The sequence below is a fragment of the Bison bison genome, unplaced genomic scaffold, assembly GCF_000754665.1.
Source record: "Bison bison bison isolate TAMUID 2011002044 unplaced genomic scaffold, Bison_UMD1.0 scf7180017864495, whole genome shotgun sequence".
Taxonomy (NCBI): Eukaryota; Metazoa; Chordata; class Mammalia; order Artiodactyla; family Bovidae; genus Bison; species Bison bison.
The window spans coordinates 1,292,333-1,313,242 of NW_011495054.1; the positions used below are offsets into that span (position 1 = coordinate 1,292,333).

At 51.5% G+C, this 20,910-nt stretch overlaps 1 protein-coding gene across 4 annotated transcripts in view; it reads left to right on the plus strand.

Annotated features, from left to right (window-relative positions):
- The window catches only part of NOS1 (nitric oxide synthase 1 (neuronal)), a 195,272-nt gene extending 174,901 nt beyond the window's left edge, over nucleotides 1-20,371 (plus strand). For all 4 annotated transcript variants that reach the window (XM_010828540.1, XM_010828544.1, XM_010828541.1 and 1 more), the window contains 9 exons: nucleotides 2,871-3,064; nucleotides 4,741-4,910; nucleotides 6,057-6,267; nucleotides 7,129-7,216; nucleotides 8,737-8,858; nucleotides 10,124-10,272; nucleotides 11,707-11,901; nucleotides 14,233-14,351; nucleotides 15,336-20,371. In XM_010828540.1, the coding sequence (XP_010826842.1) occupies nucleotides 2,871-3,064; nucleotides 4,741-4,910; nucleotides 6,057-6,267; nucleotides 7,129-7,216; nucleotides 8,737-8,858; nucleotides 10,124-10,272; nucleotides 11,707-11,901; nucleotides 14,233-14,351; nucleotides 15,336-15,351 (1,264 nt within the window). In that variant the 3' untranslated portion in view covers nucleotides 15,352-20,371. The remainder of the gene's footprint in view (nucleotides 1-2,870; nucleotides 3,065-4,740; nucleotides 4,911-6,056; nucleotides 6,268-7,128; nucleotides 7,217-8,736; nucleotides 8,859-10,123; nucleotides 10,273-11,706; nucleotides 11,902-14,232; nucleotides 14,352-15,335) is intronic.
- The last annotated feature ends 539 nt before the right edge of the window (nucleotides 20,372-20,910 follow it).

The window sequence follows — 20,910 nt, forward strand, 5'->3', positions numbered from 1 at the left end:
CCCCCCCCCCCCAACTTTTAATGCTGGATGTTAGCAGACTGTTCTTTCCCCTGTGAACCTGTCATTGAACCATTGCTAACTGTGTGTGTGCATGAGTGAGTATGTGTGTGTGCGATGTTACTGTAGGTGGATGTAAATATATCACAAACAGGCCATACTCAGGGGACAGGCATTTGAATGGCTGTTGCCTTTCCAATGCTACCTTTTTCACCCCCTTCTCCAAATATTTACTTTTTTTTTAAGCTTGGGAAAGGACTTTTTTTTTTTTTTGCCCGTGCCACGTGGCATGCGGGATCTTCTTTCCCCAACCAGGGATTGAACTCATGCCCCCTGCAGTAGAAGTGTGGAATCTTAATCACTAGACTTCCAGGGAAGTCCTTCCCCTAATACTTTCTGACAACCCATGTATATCCCAAGCGTTTAAAAAAAAAAAAAAGAAAGGTTAGAAAGTCCTATACTTAGAAACCCCCAGCAGAACAGAGATATAAGACAGTAGGTCTCCAGGCTAGTGCTACCCACTGGGGGATCAGTTCCCAGCAAAGCTTCAAGGACCTCGGGCCATGCAGCCATTCAGCTCTGGGTTCTCCAGTCAGAGGCATGCAGTGTCCGGGGTCCGACTCCCAGCAGAGCCTGCCCCCACCTCATGGCCCACAGGCGGGGATCGGTTCCCAGCAAAGCTTCAAGGACCTCGGGCCATGCAGCCATTCAGCTCTGGGTTCTCCAGTCAGAGGCATGCAGTGTCCGGGGTCCGACTCCCAGCAGAGCCTGCCCCCACCTCATGGCCCACAGGCGGGGATCGGTTCCCAGCAAAGCTTCAAGGACCTCGGGCCATGCAGCCATTCAGCTCTGGGTTCTCCAGTCAGAGGCATGCAGTGTCCGGGGTCCGACTCCCAGCAGAGCCTGCCCCCACCTCGTGGCCCACAGGCCAGCTCCATTCTTATCCCTGGCCGTTCTCTGCCTGACCACCCTCAGCTGCGTTCAAGAGGACTTAGGCGAAAAGGCTGTGAGCACAAGCCAGCTCAGCAAGTTTGGGGCCTCCACGTTTCTATTTTGTACCGGCCATAGGAACGGAGGCAAATATACTTCTGGAAAAAAAAAAACAACAACAACAACTCGTGATGATCAGGGAGAAAGTGGGAATTGATTTGTGGGCCTTTCAAAGGCTTCCCGTGGTTGGCCCTGGAGGCTCCCAAATTCGCAACCCCACAGCGCCCCCTGCTGGCTGTCGGCCTCTACTCGTTCCCTTCCTGAAGCTGGCAGGTCTCGCTCTCCAGGAACCAATAGATTGGCATGAGCTCAGAGCAGAGTCATTCACGCAAGCCCATTTAATAGATAAGATCAGTGCCCCACGGAGGGCAAAATCTGCCCGGGGAAGGAGAGTGGGAGCCCAGACCCCCACCACCATCATTCACAAGCTCAGTCACCGAGTTCCCCACCCTACTAAGGACAGGGGTGTCATGCTTCAAGAAAATACACCCAAAAAAGCAGAGATGCCAGCACAACTATTTTTAATAATGGTGGCTATTTGCAGCACAAAAGAACTTTTGGTTGTGCCAAAAACTCCTTCAAATAGCGAGTCCCATTGGTCTATTCAAGTGCTGATTTACATACCATGGAGAATGTAGAAACTTCATGTTGAATATCAAGTGTCTCTATCAACTGAAAACCAGTTGGCAAGGAAGAAAAAGCGGATCTGAAAATGCGAATTTAACTCCAAGAATACAAAAAGATTTGATTTACCCAAGTGTAGTCATCAATCCCAAAGTTTTCAGGCATAAAAATGCAGTGTGTTGGTACTAAAACTTTAAAAGAACCAGAATAATCCTATTCTAAGGATTCATTCATAGATGTCCTGCACTTGAAATCCAGCTATCGAAGGAAAGGGCATGACTTGGCAGGCCTAAACAAGTTTCCCTCTGGGTTTTCTCCTTTGTTCTATAAACTTTATACTGTCAGTGGACTAGGGATAGTAAGAACCTGAGCTTAAGGTCAAGCCTTTTTCCCTTTTCCAGGACAAGGTGAGGATCCCAGTTGTAAAAGGAGGTGGAGCTTGGGATTCCCAGGAGAGGTGGAATTTCGCAGAACAGGGCCATCACTGCTGTGGCTCCTGTGGGGTTTAGTGGTTCCTGGTAGAAATCTGGTATCAGAAGTAGAGCCTATTCTAGCAGCTGGTTAACCCTGAGGATCTGAGCTTCCTTCAATCGAGAAATATTTCTTGAGTATCCAGTATGTGTCATGCACTGTCCTAAGTGCTAGAATAGAGCAGTGGAGAAAACAGACAAGTTCCTCGCCCTCTAGAGTTTAGACAGATTCCTAGTCCCCTCTATTGTCCTCGGGGTGGGGATGGGGAAGGGGCAGGCATAGAGACAGACCACATGCCATAGAATGGAGTGAACTCTCCATTCTGTGGAGGTTGGTAAGTGCTATGGAGAAAAGGAAAGCAGGGACAGGAAGTCAGAAAAGCAAAGAGATCTGGGGACTGAATCTCGGGGTGCTCCACCGTCCAGAGTTAGGGGAGATGAGAAGGAACCAACAAAGGGGACCGAGGAAGAGCAGCCAGGGAAGAGACCAGGAGAGCCTGGGGAGCTCAAGAGAAGGGGATTGAGAAGGAAGACGTGAGAAGCCATGTCGAGTACTGCTCTGATGACCACAGTGAGCGCTGGGAGCTGGCTGTTGGGTTTGCAAAGAGGATCTCATGAGTGACCTTGCTGAAACCCGCCCTGTGGAATTGATGAGGGTGGAAGTCTGGCCTGAGCCCCCAAGGAGAATGGAAGGAGGGGAGATGTAGCCACAAAGACAGACAAAGGGGCAAAGAAAAGGGGCACAAGCTGGCGACCCTCACCCTGTTGTTCCCCCACCCTTGCCTCCAGTCGATCGACCATCTTCGTGCGTCTCCACACCAATGGGAGTCAGGAGCTGCAGTACCAGCCCGGGGACCACCTGGGCGTCTTCCCCGGCAACCACGAGGACCTGGTGAATGCCCTGATCGAGCGGCTGGAGGACGCCCCCCCTGCCAACCAGCTGGTGAAGGTGGAGCTGCTGGAGGAACGGAACACGGCTTTGGGTAACTATGGCCAAGCTAGTACCCCACCCAGCCACTCCCAAGGGCCCTTTCCGTCTCCGAGGAGTCCCAGGTGTCCAGGGAAGAGGAAACCCGTTCTTCTGCCCAGTTGCCAGTCCAGGCAAGAGGGTGGGTCTCTGTCACCCCCAGCTTATGAGACCGAAGGCTCCCCTTCCTCATGGCTGAACAGCCTTGACCCAACTAGATGAGCAAGTGTCCATTTAAGCCAGGACACTGATGGTTCACCCTTGAGGGAAAGAGTCTTACCTTCCTTCATCGGCTAGACACCGATCTTAGCAAAGGCTACTTGTCTGACTTCCTTCATCACCCCAGCCTCACCGCCCACCAAGGGAATAGCAGCTAAAGTCCACTCCTGCCTTCTCTTAGAATCCAAAAGCACTAAATGAAGCTTGGTGGCCCATTGGAATTGAACCCGATTTCTGATATCATTAGATCAAGTCCCAACCTGTTTGGGGGCCACCCTTGACATTCCTATTAAAGAACTTTGCAAGGCAAATGGGTCTGATGCTTCATCTCAGTAGCTGTGAGTGAGCTCAGGACTTAAGGAACTGCGGTGGCCACACGTGGTAGCCCATGATACAGTGACACATCTCTTCTACAAGGGAGGCAGGACATAAAGTCAGCACAGAGTGTGAAAACAGTACGTAGTTGAAACCCTGCTGGTACCCTTAGGAGAGACACTCCTTCTCTTATGAAATCCAACCCAGCCAGTTCTTCCTCCATACTGGAACAGTACTTTATATCTTGAGTTGAGCGCCTGATGAAGTAGAGGCTTGTGTTTAGGGCCTCTACTGGACTAAAGTACACAGAGGCAGTAGTTCAAACATGGTCTGGAGCAGTACTGCCTGACTTTATGGATTTGAGCAGTGTTGTTGCTGTTGAGCTCAGTCGCTCGGCTGTGTCTGACTCTCTGTGACCCGAGAGACTATAGCCCATCAGCCTCCTCTGTCCATGGGATTCTCCAGGCAAGAATACTGTGGGACGGGTTGCCATTCCCTTCTCTCGGGGATCTTCCCAAACCAGAGATGGAACCCACATCTCCTGCATCTCCTCTAGTGCCACCTGGTGACCGTGGGCAAATGCCTTAACCTCTCTGTGCTTCCCTTTTCTCAACTGCAAAATGGAGATAATAATAGCACCCACCACCTAGGATTGTGGCAAGGATTAAGAGAGTTGCTAATAGAAAGTGCTGAGGAAACGAACATGGTACACAGAGAGGGCTAGGCAAGTGTTTGGCGTTTTTGTCATTTTAAATGCTAGAATCCCACTCAGAGGGTGAAAGGCTGACACCACGAGAAGAGAGACGGAGGGGAAAATGGACTCATAGTTCGTGCTCAGTTGGTGGCTCATTGCTCAGAATATCAAGGGACGGTCTCATGCTACTTTAATATTTACTCTTAAATTCTGGCACTAGCTTGCTCAGCTGATTTTGGACATGCCCCTTGCGTACAGGAGGCGACCACAGGGTCCCCAGGAAACCTGGCTTTAGGTGTGGGATGGAGGTGGCCAGCCAAGGGGTCAGTTGGCTCAGGGGTAGTCGGTTCTTTGGGCCCCATCCTCTGCTCCAGGAGCAGGTCTGGCCTCCCTGACTTGGACCCAAACCCTCAGAGCCCACTCTGTCCCTCCCCCACCCATCCACCTCTGTTGTGCCTCTGCAGGGGTTATCAGTAACTGGACCGATGAGCATCGCCTGCCGCCCTGCACCATCTTCCAGGCCTTCAAGTACTACCTGGACATCACGACGCCTCCAACGCCACTGCAGCTGCAGCAGTTTGCCTCCCTGGCCACCAGTGAGAAAGAGAAGCAGCGTCTGCTGGTCCTCAGCAAGGTGGGTCCCTGGCCTCATTCAATCCCACCACCTGCTCCTTGGAGAATTTTATGGTTCCCTCATGGCTCAGCTGGTAAGGAGTCTGCTTGCAATGCAGGAGACCTGGGTTCGATCCCTGGGTTAGGAAGATCCCCTGGAGAAGGAAATGGCAACCCACTCCAGGATTCTTGCCTGGAAAATCCCATGGACAGAGGAGACTGGCAGGCCACAGTTCATGGGGTTGCAAAGGGTCGGACGTGACTAAGCAACTTCACTTCTCCGTATGGTTATTGCAGCAGTGTTTCAGCAGATGGCAGCCTTGAGTGAGGGCTGCCACGGTCTAGTTTGCAGGTCACCATGTTAGCTAATCCATTTTGGCGGCGGCTGCTAAGTCGCTTCAGTCGTGTCCGACTCTGTGTGACCCCATAGACGGCAGCCCACCAGGCTCCCCCGTCCCTAGACCTGGCCATCTCCCCTCCTTCTAACAAAGGTCTAACGGAACAGAAGAGTGACCCCATTGAACCTCTGAGTTCTCTGACAGCAGTAGAAATTGCTAACGCTTTTTTCTCCTTCCTTTGGAACCCTTATTATTGTTCAGTCGCTTAGTCGTGTTCAGTTCTTTGTGACCCCACGGACCGCAGCACGCCAGGCTTCCCTGTCCTTCACTATCTCCCAGAGCTTGCTCAAACTCATATCCATTGAGTCAGTGATGCCACCCAACCATCTTGTCCTCTGCCGTCCCCTTCTCCTCCTGCCCTCAATCTTTCCCAGCATCAGGGTCTTTTCCAGTGATTCAGTTCTTCACATCAGATGATAGTATTGTTCGTTTGATTCTCTACCTCCAGCCATTAAAACATATAAAAACAACTCTTAGTTCACGGACCATATGAGCAGGTGGTTTGTGGGCTAAAGTTTGCCACCACCTCATAGCTGTGTGATGTCTATATCCCTCAGTTTCCCCATCAATAAAATAGGGGTGACAATCAGGCTTATTTCATAATATCCTTGCAACAGTGAAAACTTGGCACAGGATAATTCCTGTGTAAGAGTTAACTATGACTACTTTTTAATTTCCCTTCTTCCCTGAACCTCCGTGAGCGAGCCTGCCTTGAAAGTTCGCTCCAGGGTCTGGCTGCAAGTTCCCTTCTGTCCCTGTCTGCGGTTCAGGGTCTGCAGGAGTACGAGGAATGGAAATGGGGCAAGAACCCCACCATCGTGGAAGTGCTGGAGGAGTTCCCGTCCATCCAGATGCCCTCCACCCTGCTCCTGACCCAGCTGTCCCTGCTGCAGCCTCGCTACTACTCCATCAGCTCCTCCCCGGACATGTACCCCGACGAGGTGCACCTCACCGTGGCCATCGTCTCCTACCGCACCCGAGGTGGGCAGAGGCGCTGGGAGAGCCCCCGGCTCTGCATTTCCCACCCTGCTTCCAAGGGCCCCTGAACACCTGCCTAAACCTCTGCCAAGACCCAAACCCTGGGGAGGAGACCCATCCCTGTCCAAGGTCAGGAAAACTGCGAGAAGGAACAGTGCAGAAAACTGCCCCCTTAGGCAGAGCCAGCTCTGTGCAGAATTAGGAAAGAAATGAGCTGTGCCTTTGGAAGCCTCTGCTCCCAAAGCCCGAGGTGCCCTTTGCTCCCTTCCTCCCTTTGTACCCCCAAGGCGGCAGCTAGAACAAACCACCACCCTCTCTTCCCTCGGAGAGGGGAGCTCTGTGCTCTGTGACACCCAGCTGGTTGGAGGGCAGCCAGATACCCTGACCTCTGTGCCTGTGTTTTCCATCCTTGGTAAAGAGGTGAAAATGCATGGTGCCTGGGAATTCCCTGGCGGATGGTTGGGACTGTAGGCTTTCACTGCTGGGGCCTGGGTTCAATCCCTGGTCGGGGAACTAAGCTCCTGTAAGCCACGAGGCACAGCCAAAGGAAAAAAAGTATGTGGTGCCTGAGAGAGTGCTGAGACCAGGGTCCTGGCAGGCCACAGAGAGCACATGGACCGAGGCCCTTGCAGTGGACAGGATTAGAATCCAGCCCGCCCCTACCCAGTGGTTTCACAGCCACGGGCCCACCCCAGCTTTACCATTTCCTTTTTGCCATCAGAGCAAGGGATCCAGACAGGGACCCCTAAGGTAGAAACTTGGCATCGGGGCTGTGAGCCTTCTGTGCTGAAGGATTGGGGAGGCCAGGGATGGGGCAGCGTGAGGGACAGTAGATGAGCCAGATCGCCTCGATTATCCTGTTAGATGGAGAAGGACCAATTCACCACGGCGTGTGCTCCTCCTGGCTCAACCGGATCCAGGCTGACGAAGTGGTGCCCTGTTTCGTGAGAGGGTGAGTAGCAAACGAAGAAAGAGAAGCAGTCATCCCAAATCTGCATCCTGAGGTCCTGAGATGGGGTGGGTGGGGCCAGTGGACCAGCCGGAAGGGTTCTAGAGAGGTGGCCGAGTCAGGCAGGACTGAGATCAACATTCAGCATCACTCCCAGCTGTTAGGCAACAGGCTCATGGGGGCAGAGCAACCTAGCAGGAACTAAGCAAGTCCTCTAGTCAAATTCAGGTCAGTGCAACAGATATTTATCAAGTGCTTGTCCTGTGCTAGCTGGGGCCACCGCAGACAACCAGGCAAAGGCAGTTTTCAGCCTTAATGGAATTTTCAGGCCAATAAAATTTCTATCCGAAGCCTGCCGGCCACCCCATGTGTTCCCAGTTTCTTAGTGACCAGGAAGATTTAACCGCCCTCCCTGTCAACCACCTTCCCCTTCCAAACTCAGTTTTAAAGGATATTTCTGCCCTCAGGTAACAGTACTGTATTGTACACTTAAAAACACGTTACAAGGATCAGTTTCATGTTAAGTGTTCCTACCATAATCAGTCAATCAAATAAGAAGAATATAGCCTTAAAAACATAAAAATTAAAAAATCATTGATATACCTGAGCTTAGGCCCTCTGTACTTACCTGCTTTGTCAACTGATAACTTCCCTACCTAAACCGTGGACTTGTACAGTCATTTTTCTCAGCTGTGAAGGGTAGAGTGGTCATGGTATCGTCCACATAGCACCAGCACCAGAATCCCCTGGGGTGCTTCAAAAATGCTGAGTCCTGAGCCTAGACTTACTGCATTGCCAGCAATCTACACCCTCTTTGAACATCCCCATGTGATTCTTTTGTACGCTGACATTTGCAGCTCCCAGATTTGGAAAATCTCATAGATGGTTAATTCAGTGGTTCTCAGCCAAGGGTGATTTTGCCCCCCAGGAGCCCTTGGCAAAGTCTGGAGATATTTTTGGCTATCACAGCTGGAGGGTTCTCCTGGCTTCTAATAGATAGAGGCCTGGGCACTAGTCCGTATCCTACAGTGCACAGGACAGCCCCCATCTCTTGGTCATGGGACTGTATACAGGGAACTATGCAGCCCCCAATGTCAGGAGGGCTGAGGTAGGGAAGCCCTGTATTTGATCCATCCCATTCCTTTTGTGGCTTAGCTCAGCAATGGGGATAATTAGAAAGTGGAGCGATAGGCAGACCCTGAGGATTTCCTGTTTGGGGAAATTCTCCAAATTTATGGGACCTTCCAACCATGAAAAGGGCCACCTGACCCCAGCTGAAGAGCTTTAAGTCCCATTGTAGTTCTACCCAGGACAGCCATCTGGTTTACCTAAGATCCAACAGGGTTTTTCTTTTCTTTATTTTTAAATTTTTTTATTGGAAGATAATTGTTTCACAGTGCTGTTGCTGAGCTCAAATCTGATCAAGAACTGTTGGATCTCTGTTGCTGTATACAGCAGAGATCCAACAGTTCTTGATCAGATTTGAACTCAGCCAGACTCCTGACTCTCCCTTCCTTGTCCAGAGCGCCCAGCTTCCACCTGCCCCAAAATCCCCAAGTGCCCTGTATCCTGGTTGGCCCAGGCACTGGCATCGCCCCCTTCCGGAGCTTCTGGCAGCAGCGGCAATTTGATATCCAACACAAAGGTGGGTTGTGGTCCAGCAAGCACATGATTTCCTCCCCCTGGATCCTGGGAGAGCTGCCTGTATCCCAGCAGCCAGGAGGCATGTCCTGTTCTGTCTCCTTTGCATCACTGCCTGGGGAGGGATGGGGAATACTGTAGCAACCAGACCCACAGGTGAAGTTTATGGGGCAACTCAAGGGACCCATCCAAACAAGTCATCCACACAACTTGTTGCAAGGCCTGAAAGCCCATCCCCAGAAGACATTTCTTGGACTGTTAAGCTAGGACCCCCATCTTAAAATGTACGCAGTCCTAGAAGGGGTGTGCATTAAGCCTTATCCAATGGATGTGTGTTTCTGGGATGGTTGCAAAGGCGGTTATTGAAGTGCAGGGTTTGCTGTGCGAGAAACACAACACATCAGCTTTGGGAGGAGAGAGGAGAAAAACAAAACCCACAGTTCTGACGTGCATTAAACGGAGATTTACTGAGCATCTCATGGATGCCAAACACTATTGTAGGTGCTGGAGGCGTAGCAATGAACAAGACAGAAACAACTGGAAACACACACACACACTCTTGCCCAGTGGAATTGTCATTCTAGTGAAATAGCAAACATACATTCACAAAGTACAGTTGACCCTTGACAGACATGGGAATTGCGTGGGTCAACTTTCATGAAAATTTTTTTCATTAAATCCGTATATACCATCCGAGGCCAGCTGGATGTGGAATGTGGATGTGGAACCACAGATACAGAGGACCAGCGGGTTCAGGGGACCAACTATAGCATTGAGCATCAGTGGATTTTGGTATCGGGGTGGGTCCTGGAAGTGACCCCCTGGGATACCAAGGGACTTCACTATGTACTGGGCAGGGGTCTAATGTACATTTGCTTCTTAAAATAACCCTATGAGGTTGGATGCTGTTATTACTTCCATTTTTCACATGGCGACACGGAGACATAGAAAGTTCGTCCCTTGGCATCACACAGAGCTGGGATTTGAACCCAGGCAGTCTAGCTTCCAAGTCCGGGGGTTTGGTGCTACCAGTGTGGGGGAGGGGCAGAGGAACGATTGAGACCCAGAGAAAAGAGGTCTGCTGAAGCCTGAACACACGTCACCTACCTCCCTCAGTGTGTGCATGTGTGTGTGAGAGAGACAGAACACACACCCCCTGCCCCAGTGTCCGCACACCTCTGCCCCTGTCACACGTGCTAAGGTTCCCAGCACCCTGGCGCCCCCACATTGGGCATCAGAGCTGTCGGTGACAGGTTTCCCTGTCCCCAGGAATGAGCCCCTGCCCCATGGTCCTGGTCTTCGGGTGCCGGCAGTCCAAGATAGACCACATCTACAGGGAGGAGACCCTGCAGGCCAAGAGCAAGGGGGTCTTCAGAGAGCTGTACACAGCGTACTCCCGGGAGCCAGACAAACCAAAGGTAAGCCCCAGCCCGTCACACATGTGTGCACGCACACCCTGCTCCCGAACACCCTCACCCCTTCTGAACTCTCCACCGTGACATTGCTCTGAACTTCAGGAAGCATGGAGCATAAACATGCCACCTAAAATATTTAACAGCCCATACTCTGTCATGCTGCTTACATGAAATATCCAGAACATCCAGATCCATAGAGACAGAGGCTGATTTGTGGTCCCCAGGGGCTGTGGGAAGTGGGGAATGGGGAGTGACACTTATGGGTACAGGGTATCCTTCTGGGGCAGAAGGAAAGCTTGGGTGGTTGTTCAATACCACGAATGTGCTCAATCCCACTGCGTCGGGCTGCACACTTTAAAACACACCTGCATTTTACATTATGTGTATTTTATCACAATAAAAATATTTACAAAATGAATTAAAAGGGACTTCCCTGGTGGTCCAGTGGTTAAGACTCCGTGCTTTCAATGCAGGGGACACAGGTTCAATCCCTGGTCAGGGAACTAAGATCCCACATGCCTCAGAGCCAAAAACTAAACTTTTAAAATAATTAAATACAAATTTTTTTAAAGTTAAACAGCACCCCCCCCAATAAAAAACAACCCATAAGAGGCACTCCAAGTCAGAGTGGACACGGGCTACAAGACAGGGGCACATCCCTGCTGGATCTTGGGGAACTTCAACTGGACCCCCGGGGAATCCCAGGAAAGGACCCAGGACAGCCGTGGAAGGGGATACCCAGAGGGTCCGGGCAGCAGCTACTGGACACCTGGCATGAGAGTTCATCAGTGTCTCAGCAGCTGGCACGGTCGTGCCTAAAAGTACCAGCTGAACACCAGGCTTGCCTCGGGGAAGCTTCCTGAACAACCCAGAAAATTCTCTAGAGGCTGCACTGGACACCCCTTGTGCCCACCCGGTATTCCCTTAGCCCACCATTTATCCCAGCAATTCCTGCAGCAGCTGGCTTTGCTCGGGTGTCACCTGCGAGCCCCTCCCCCATCTCCTGCTGTCTGTCTGGGGCTTCTCCAGCACCCGGGCATAGGATGCCTGCAGTACCAGCCCCACACCTAGAGGTGAACGGGTGTAAACAGCCCCGGGGTGACTACTGGCCATGGGAGAGAGGAGCTGGTAGAGAACACCCCACTCTTACGCCTCTGGCGGACAGCTCTGGGCGTGGGCGGCATGGCTCCCTCCAGGGTCCTCAGCGGAGGCGAGCTGCAGAGCAGAGGCGTGGCTCATCACTCTTCAGATGGACGGTCCCTCTTCCCCTGCTTCACTCTTCCCAGTCCCCTGCATCTCTGCACAAAACACAGACCTGCCCCCAAGCGCCTGGGTCAGGCTCTGTTCCCAGGGTGGTGGGGGAGAGGGGTGAGCTCCACAGCCTGGCTCCTCCTCACCAGTCCTCCCACTCCCCACCCCACCTCCAACACCCCGCAGAAATACGTGCAAGACGTCCTACAAGAGCAGCTGGCAGAACCCGTGTATCGAGCCCTGAAGGAGCAAGGGGGCCACATCTACGTGTGTGGGGATGTCACCATGGCGGCCGATGTCCTCAAAGCCATCCAGCGCATCATGACGCAGAAGGGCAAGCTCTCGGTGGAGGATGCTGGCGTGTTCATCAGCAGGCTGAGGGTGAGTTGATGGGCTGGCTCCTGGGAGCTCTTTTCTGGCATCCTGTCTCCTCTTCCTTGTCTTACCTGTCTCAGTGACTCAGGGGACCCATGATGACATCGCTGCTCCCATCTTCCCATTTATGACAGGGGGTAGAGGACGCAGGTGATCCCAAACCATAGTAGAGAAGGAAAGATAGCTGGGCATGCAGTGTGTATACTAAATAGAATGGGGAGCTGTGATGTATGAAAATGACAAAGCGGGTGGGCCACTAGTAGTTAGACAGAAACGATCCTAACCCAACCATTCCTGTCCCCAGTACCAAGCTGCAGGACTGCCCCGGGCAGTTGTGTAGGTTGGCCACTGCACAAAAGGGTTTGTCCAAAGGGGGCAAGTAGGGGATGAAAGGAGAAGGCAATGGCTCCCCACTCCAGTACTCTTGCCTGGAAAATCCCATGGACGGAGGAGCCTGGTGGGCTGCAGTCCATGGGGTCACTAAGAGTCGGACACGACTGAATGACTTCACTTTGACTTTTCACTTTCATGCATTGGAGGAGGAAATGGCAACCCACTCCAGTGTTCTTGCCTGGAGAATCCCAAGGACAGAGGAGCCTGGTGGGCTGCAGTCCATGGGGTCGCACAGAGTCGGACACGACTGAAGCGACTTAGCAGCAGCAGCAGCAGCAGTGGATGAAAGTCACCACCAGGCCTGGCCTCCCAAGAAGCATGCCTTGGCATGGAACTGTCTTCCTCCCAGAAGGAGGGGTGTCTTTTCCTAATTTGCAAAAAGGCTAGTAGCAGCCCAGGAAGCAAAGTCCCAACTCTGTGGTCAACTGCCCCAAATAGAATAAACTAAGTCCCAGGCCTCCACAAAGCTCCAAATGTGACCCCATTCTTCTCCCTGCTTCCCTAAATGAGCAGCAGTCAAACATTTTCACAGAAGAAGCCCTTGCTCTAATTCTGATACTAAACCCCTACTGCTGCTGCTGCTGCAGCTAAGTCGCTTCAGTCGTGTCCAACTCTGTGCGACCCCATAGATGGCAGCCCACCAGGCTCCCCCGTCCCTTGGATTCTCCAGGCAAGAACACTGGAGTGGGTTGCCATTTCCTTCTCCAATGCATGAAAGTGAAAAGTGAAAGGGAAGTCGCTCAGTCATGTCTGACCCTCAGCGACCCCATGGACTGCAGCCTTCCAGGCTCCTCCATCCATGGGATTTTCCAGGCAAGAGTACTGGAGTGGGGTGCCATTGCCTTCTCCTAGGTTAAAACAATGACGACAGCTTTCCAGTAGAAATGCCAGAGCACCCTGGAGAGAGGCAGAGTCCCCTACCACTCTGTCTCGTTGCTATAAGTCCTTGGGACACATTTTCATAGATTCTGCAGAAGAAGGTCGAAAAACCACTCCAACTTAAAATGAAGCCACTCTACAGATGGGAAAGTTTCTTCAAAACCTTTGGGACTATGGATGCCAGAAACTCTGCTCAATGCATATTCCCCAAACACCGCCTTTCCTCAGTGAGGGGTGGGGGGGCACCTTACCCCTTGTTAAATTCTCAGTGACACCGCCCTATGGGGTCTCCTTAATGCCCATCCCTCAGTTCTGCCAAAGGAGCTCCAGTGGCTCCAGAAACCCTTGGATGCCCCAAGTTCATCCTCACTCATGGTGTTTCTCGACTTTTCTTTTTTGTTTCTGGGCAAAGCTGAGCTAAGATAACTCATCATCAGATAAACTATGTCAGGAGAAGTCTCCACTTTAGCAACCATGGTGTTCCCTGAGTGCTAAGCGGGCGCTTTGGCCTTTCTTCCATCTCTGCTGGTCTCTACTGACGGTGACGTTTCACACTAAACCCAGCCGTGCCCCAGATCTGAACTGGCAGGAACAAGGAGGAGGGAGGAAATGGGGAAATGAGCTAAGGTTTCCCCTGGAGCCCCTCAGCTCTTCTGTCCTTAGCACCCGCAAAGCAGCAGCACTCTCTCTGGGTGGGAACAGAAGTGTTTGTTGCCAGCTGGGCTTAGACCCCATGCCCTACAGGGCAGAGGCTCTTGCTAAAACACGGTCTCGGAGACCAGAGGGGTCTCCAGGGGCCCTGAGTTACATCTCATTTCTATTCTCTTTCTTTGGCCATGGTGCAGGGCTTGCAAAACCTTAGTTCTCTGACTAGGGATGAACCCAGGCCCCTCCAAGGAAGCACTGAATCCTAACCGCTGAGCCGCCAGGGAACTCCCTGCGCCCGGTGTCTTCAGGAACCATCTTCTCCACGGATGTTCCATTCCAGGATGTCCGTGTGTCCACCCTTCTCCACTCCCTCAGCTGGCATTTGGAATCTGATCCCTGCTTGTTTCTGTTGCCTAGGATGACAACCGCTACCATGAGGATATTTTCGGGGTCACCCTGCGCACATATGAAGTGACCAACCGCCTTAGATCTGAATCCATTGCCTTCATTGAGGAGAGCAAGAAAGACACCGATGAGTAAGCCGGCTCCTTCCCAGGGGTGAGGGGCGGGCAGAGCCCTGACAGACAGAGATGTCTGACTCCGTTAACCATGGCTTTCCCACGCTGGGGGCCCAGACCAGCAGCATTGGCATCTCCTGGGAATGTGTTACAAATCCAAATTCCCAGGCTGCCCCAGCCCTGCTGAATCTGAATCTCTGGGGTCAGGGCACCGAGCAGTTGGTGTTTTTATGACCCCTGCAGGGCATTCTGAGTTCCCCTCAAGTGTGGGAACCCTGGCTGTGGATGTCAGCTTCCACTGGGGCACCCCCAAGTTGAGTGATGGCTCTCGCCACTGCAAGATGTGTTCCTATTCACTGCTCCTAGGGTTTATACTACCTCTCTCACCCCTCAAATGCTGCTGGCATTCTCATGGATGCAAATTTCAATCGCTATTATTTTGATGATTCCATTTGTCCTCTAGAAATTGCTGGAGATGGTCTGAGGTACCACACAACCGGGATTGAGCATAACTCTTTAACTACATTAATGCCATGACACATCACCCCTGATTGTAAGCTCACTCCCTGCATCGTCTGCCTCAAAACCACCACCAAGCTCCCTTCAAATTAGGTGGGAATTCAGTTGCCTTGTTTTCAGGAGGCTAGGGCACACACATTCCATTTCATAAGCTTCCTCATTGTCTTCCCCCTTATGACAACACGGCAGTCTTGAGAACATACTTTGGTGTCTCTCAAGCTGACATTATTGCCTTGAAGATCACAGCTCATCCTGGCTTATTGTGTGGCTGAGCCAGGCTCCTTCGTGTTTTCATTGATTCATTCTTCATTCACTCAAGATGAGTCCCACCCGGGTGCCAGGGCCTGTCCCAGTCACTGGAGCTGCCAAGGAAGTGAAAGAGACGAAGTCCAGAACTCAGGAGCTTTTCTCTGAGTCTCTTTAAGGAAACAGAGCAGCCTTGCTCCTCTGGCACTAACTCCCTCCCCACTTCTCCTCCTACAGGGTTTTCAGCTCCTAACTGGACCCTCTTGCCCAGACGGATGGCAGGGTGGCCGCCCCATTGCACTCGGCCGGGGTGGCTGCTTTTGTGAGCACGGACACTGCTGAACCTTCCCTTCAGGCACCCCCACGTGGCCCCCGCTCTGCCTCTCGTCCCGTCGCTGTGTCCTGGTCCTCCTCTCCCAGGTTCTCACCTCTCAGTGGTTTCCCGGCCCACTTGGGTTTTCTCCTTGAGTTTTCGTGCTGCAGTGCAATGCCTTTATAATCCGCAGTGGCTCTTACGAAACCATCTCCCCACCCCCGCCTCTTTCTCTCTGTCTTTCCGACAAGGGCAAATCACCGGTGACAAAACCACTGGAACATGGGCAGGGCTCGGGTTAGGGTGTTTTCTGGGGTTTGCCCTGCAGAGGCTGCAGGGACCAGATAGAAGAGTTTTTTGAGCTAGTCCCTCAGCCATTCGAATCCCACCCAATCCTTTTTTATGATGACGTTCCGGTCGTGCGTGTGTGTGTGTGTGTATGTGCGTGCGCAGGTGTGATGGGCCTGGGTCTCCCTCTGTCCTCTTGCCTGTGTAAGCATGTCGCCTCCAGACCCTCGGTGCCAAGAAATACGCCCCAACCCGTATTGGAGCCTCACACATCCATAATTAAGGGTCTGTGCTAGCATACCTGAAGCACGTGGACGCATCCTAATTGTCCTGGTTATAAAGGGTCAGGGCACGGAGGTGGGGTTTGATGACCAAGGGGGAAATCCCTAGTGAAAGGGGGCATTAGATGCATTCAGGTAGTGGCACCAGTTAGCGGAGCTCTTGGGGGGAGGTTAACCCATCTGATGGATTGGGCAAACCCACTTCCCAGCCCCACCCACCCCAGCCAGGATCACTTAATTGGCCCTCTCGGGCACTCTCACCCAAGACCCGAAGTAACATCGTCCAAGGGAATGAGCTGGAAATAAGGGTCTTCCTGTCTTTGCCTCTGGGTAACTTTGGAAACATTACTTGTTGCTTAATTTCCCCTAATCGTAATGTTATGAAGCTAAAAAGTGTGAATGGATCAAACTTTAAAGTTTTGAAAACTGGAAACAATATCAAGGAAGAATATCACTTTTTTTTTTTTTAATTCTCCCACATGGAGCTTGCTATTTCACCCCTGGGGGTAAAGTAATGGAAGCCAGTGAAGGCAGATCAGGTTGGAGAGGGAATCTGTCACGAGGCATCTAATGGCTTCCTCTACAGCCAGGGTGGGGAGGATCTGCCTTCATGCTTTTCGTCTTCTAAAAGAGATTCCCCCCATTTTTTAAGCTGATAGGATCATCTTGACAAATGATTCTCAACTCAGATAAAAAAAAAGGCAGCAAAGTCATTGGCAGGCATCAGGGTGGGTACCATTTCTCCCAGGCAGACAACCTGCTGAATTCACCTTCTCCGAGGAAATGGGATGGAAAGGTCCCTTTCTACACTTACGCACTAAAAGTCAATGGTAGGCAGTGCCCAGAGACAGCTGATGCTCCCAAGAACCCCTTCCCCAAGGTTGAAAGGCAAACAGTCAGCCAGTTTGGAACTTCCGTCTTATTTCATTTTGTCTTGTCCTACAGAAAGCTAGCCCTTTTCTTTCTATACAGCGCACGAGCATTTCTTTCTTTCTTCTCTGCCAAAGGGAGAGAGCCCTGGCCCTCTCTGGAAGGGCCTTAGATCTGGATGCCAGAGGTGTCCCCAGGAGGTGCCCTTAAAGACAAAGGGTAAACTCTGTCTCCCTTTTCCCACCCTTCCCGGCAGCCCCCGCTGGTGTCATATCCCTGGCGCTCGGAGTTCGACTTCATGCCAGTTCTGATTACCCTGCCTGCCTTTAATCCCGTTTCCTCCCGCTCAGGCTTCCATGGTACAGAGACCAAGTGCTCAGCATGCTCGGCTGACCCTCTCTGACCTGGAGGGAAGCCCATTCTAAACCCTTTCGTTCCTGCAAACACGATCCTGGCTAGTAGCTCTCCTCCCAGCAGCTTTCTTTCTAGCCGTTTGAGCCCTTTGGAGATAGCTCCTAAGATGTCACTAGCTTCTGGGGGACTGAACTGCTGTGTCCGACCGCCATCACAGAGAAATGAACCAGTGCTCCCCTTTCCAAATCAAGTTTTATGCACAAATGCTTTTCCATCGCCAGATAAATACTTAAGAGCACTTATTTCCATGCCAGGCACATTCCTCATATAGCCCTGGTCATCTAGTAGCAGGAAGGGCGAGGGAAATAGCATCTTGTTTTATCAGATAGCCTAAAGAAATAATCGTATCACCAGGATTTATCTTTCTTCCCAAGAACGATTGTTTGGTTTGGTTTTTAAGTAAGTATCTTTCAACCCTCAACACAAGCTGATTCATAACTGCTGTCTAGAGGACAGGAGATTAGTCTGATGTGTGTCTCTCATTTGACAGAATTCTCTGATACCCAAAGCCTCGCTGTAATGAGCCCATCAAGAGGCAGGAGTGGAACCCTGATTTCAGGCTCAGCTCTGATCCACAGTAGCTAAACACTGCCCTCTTGTGGTGCTGTGAGGTTCAGTCCCAGTAGCCTGCAAATTTGGGTGTTAACAATTAGTGAGCAAAAATGGGGTTGACTGGGCATTTGATTTGGCAGGGGGGAGGTTCATCCTAGTTACAGGGCTATTATTTCTCCCTCCCTCTCGAGCTGGCCAGAAGTAGCTCCAACTCGATTTAACAAAAGTGAGTTTGGCCTGGAGGGACACGAAATCCCCTGCCACAGGAAAGTGGAACAGTCATGCTCCCTGGTTGTCACTGTGAATCCTATTCCTATGGTTGTGCTGCAAAAGAAGCAGAAGTCATTAACCTCCCAAAGAGGATACAGGCTTCCCCTTGGCTTCTATGGAGTGAGACAGTCAGGTGTCTTTGCTTTGGGGGCAATGCTTCAGACCCACCGAAGTGGAGTTTTAAAAGCAGTCCTGAGTCCGAACAGTAACTCTGCCATCATTTCTGCGGACAGCCCTGAGCTGGTGACCTAATCTTTCTGAGTCTGCATATCCCCCTTTATCACAAAGTGGACTAGATGCGATAATGTCCAGAAAATGCCCCAGTTGCCATACCTGGCCCATGATAAGCAATAGAATTTTGTTTCACTTAATCGGTGTCACATCTTACCTCTCCAGTATCCGGAAGGCACAGTCAAGTGTACAGAGCAAACCACAGTTCCTCTCTTACAGAAGGTTGGGATTTGTGATGCAGAGACACAGGTCTTAGAATCAGTGTTCAGGTCTGGGGTTTGAGTGATCGCCAGGATTCCCCCGGCAGGTTTGGGGAAACGAGATTGCCAGGATGTAGGAGGTCGGGGGTGGGGGGTGAAGCATGGATGGAGAGCAGGCAGGATGGATCAGGTCTGGCTTCTGACATAGCCTGGCTTTGGGAGGCTGAGGAAGATGGAGGTATGCAGCAGAGACAGGCAGGGAATGGATGGAATTTTGTCAAGGGATTTTGTCTTTATTTGGTAGGCAACACGGAGTCCTTAGGAGTGTTTCTTTTTTAAGAGGAAGATGAGCTGATGGGAGTTATGCTTGGAAAAAAATGTTCTGGCTACAGCATAGAGCATAGACTGCTGACCTGTTGAACTATTGGCTAGTTATTGCAGAAACCCAAGACTTGAATGAGGGAAGGGGCAGATTATAGCGATAAAGACATTCCAGGGGTTGAATTACCAGGACCTGGACTCCGACCTGTTGTGGACAAAGAGAACAAAGGCAGAGTCAAGAGTCTTGCCTCTAGGCTGAGAAACAGGTCTTGGGAGGAAAAAACAGGCTCCAAGGAGAACTGAGTTTTCAGAGGTGACAAAGCCAGGTTCCCCCCACCCCAAGTCAACAGGGTGGATCCTCCAAGGTCCACACCTAGATGGGCAGAAAGAGAACTGACCCCAGGCCACCAGACATCGGCCCGAGAACACAGGAATTTCTTGCCAGACACACTCTTCGCAGCCACCTGCTTGGGGCTTCCAAAAGGAGGTCAGGTTTTGCCCTAAGTCAGGTTTGCCACAAGCAAGATTCTCTGACCCAGATCACGGTGCCAGAATGATTATCCGCAAGCCGATGTCTGGACTCCTCACCACCATGGCTCTGGTCCCTTTTAATTCATGCCATTTGGAAAAGTGTGGACTTAAGATCTTAGGTTGGCCATGTTCCCTTGTATATTTCCATTGCCCCTGCCACCAATATCCAGCATGGCGCTGTGCCCTCCTTACCCTCGAAGCCTGCTGTCTGAATAGGCACGTTAATCTGAGACCACCTGCCAGAGACAAGGAAAAAGAAATATTAATCTGGGCTTCCCTTGGGACCTGCCCACATTCCCTGTCTTCTCCCAGCCCTCTCCTGCATCTAAGTGTGCCATTCGACTCAAGAATGAAAGGCCAAAAGCAGGGATGGAGGATAAAGAATCTGAGAGGCTGTGAAAGCAACCCTGCCCCCCTCCCTAGGGACTCAACAGAGATGGTCCCCACAAACCTGAAGCCTTGGGAACTAATGCAGCCTGGCCTTTCCTCTTTCTCCCACACCCTCCCAGACCTTGGTCCACCTGCCGGTCTCTGCCTGACGGCACAAACACACTGATGTGTCTCAGATCCAAGGACTCAGGTAAACTCTTACGCCAGGAAAGCAGGAACTGTTTGCAGGGGGAAGGGGGGGAGGTCTGTTCTCTATTAATACTGTCTGAGTCGTGTGCATGGGAGGTGATTGGGAGTAAACACACCTCGGCATGTTTCTGAATTCGCTATTTCCTAGAATATCTGAGTAAGCAGGGCATGTGTGTCTGGTCCAAAGCAGAGACCGTTCTTAAGCAGGTGGCCCTGGCAGGTGGGAACAAATCTGCCCAAAGATACAGCTTTCCAAAGTCTTCTAGAAATTGGCTCCAGGACATCAAAGTGCCCAGACTTGGCTCCTAGGAGATGCTTGGAGGCTCTAGTCCAGAGTCCGTCAACCTCAGTACTGTTGGCATTCGGGGCTGGAGAATTCTTTTTTTTTTAAATTTTTTTATTTTTTAACTTTACAATATTGTATTGGTTTTGCCATATATCAACATGAATCTGCCACAGGTATACACGTGTTCCCCATCCTGAACCCTCCTCCCTCCCCATACCATCCCTCTGGGTCGTCCCAGTGCACCAGCCCCAAGCATCCAGTATCGTGCATCGAACCTGGACTGGAGACTCGTTTCATATATGATATTATACATGTTTCAACTTTGGGTAGGGGGCTGCCCAGGGCTTTGTAGGATGTTGGCCAGCATCCCTGGCCTCCACCCACCCACCCGACGCCCCCGAAAGTTGTGACAACCAACTGTGTCTTCAGACCTTGCCAGATGAACCCTGGGGACAACAGACTCTCTACCGGCTGCCCCAGGCCTTCTTACCATCCACCTTCTGGAATAAGCGAGGCATTTCTCAGCCCGCTGGTTTTCCTTCCATTATCTGCTGCCCAACAGAGACTCGAAGGATTTCAAGAGGAAATGGAAAAGTCCGGTTTCACCAACTCCCTCCCAGGACAGAAAGATGACAGTCCCGATTCAGTAAGATGCTGTGCCCTTGGCGTCCAGTTC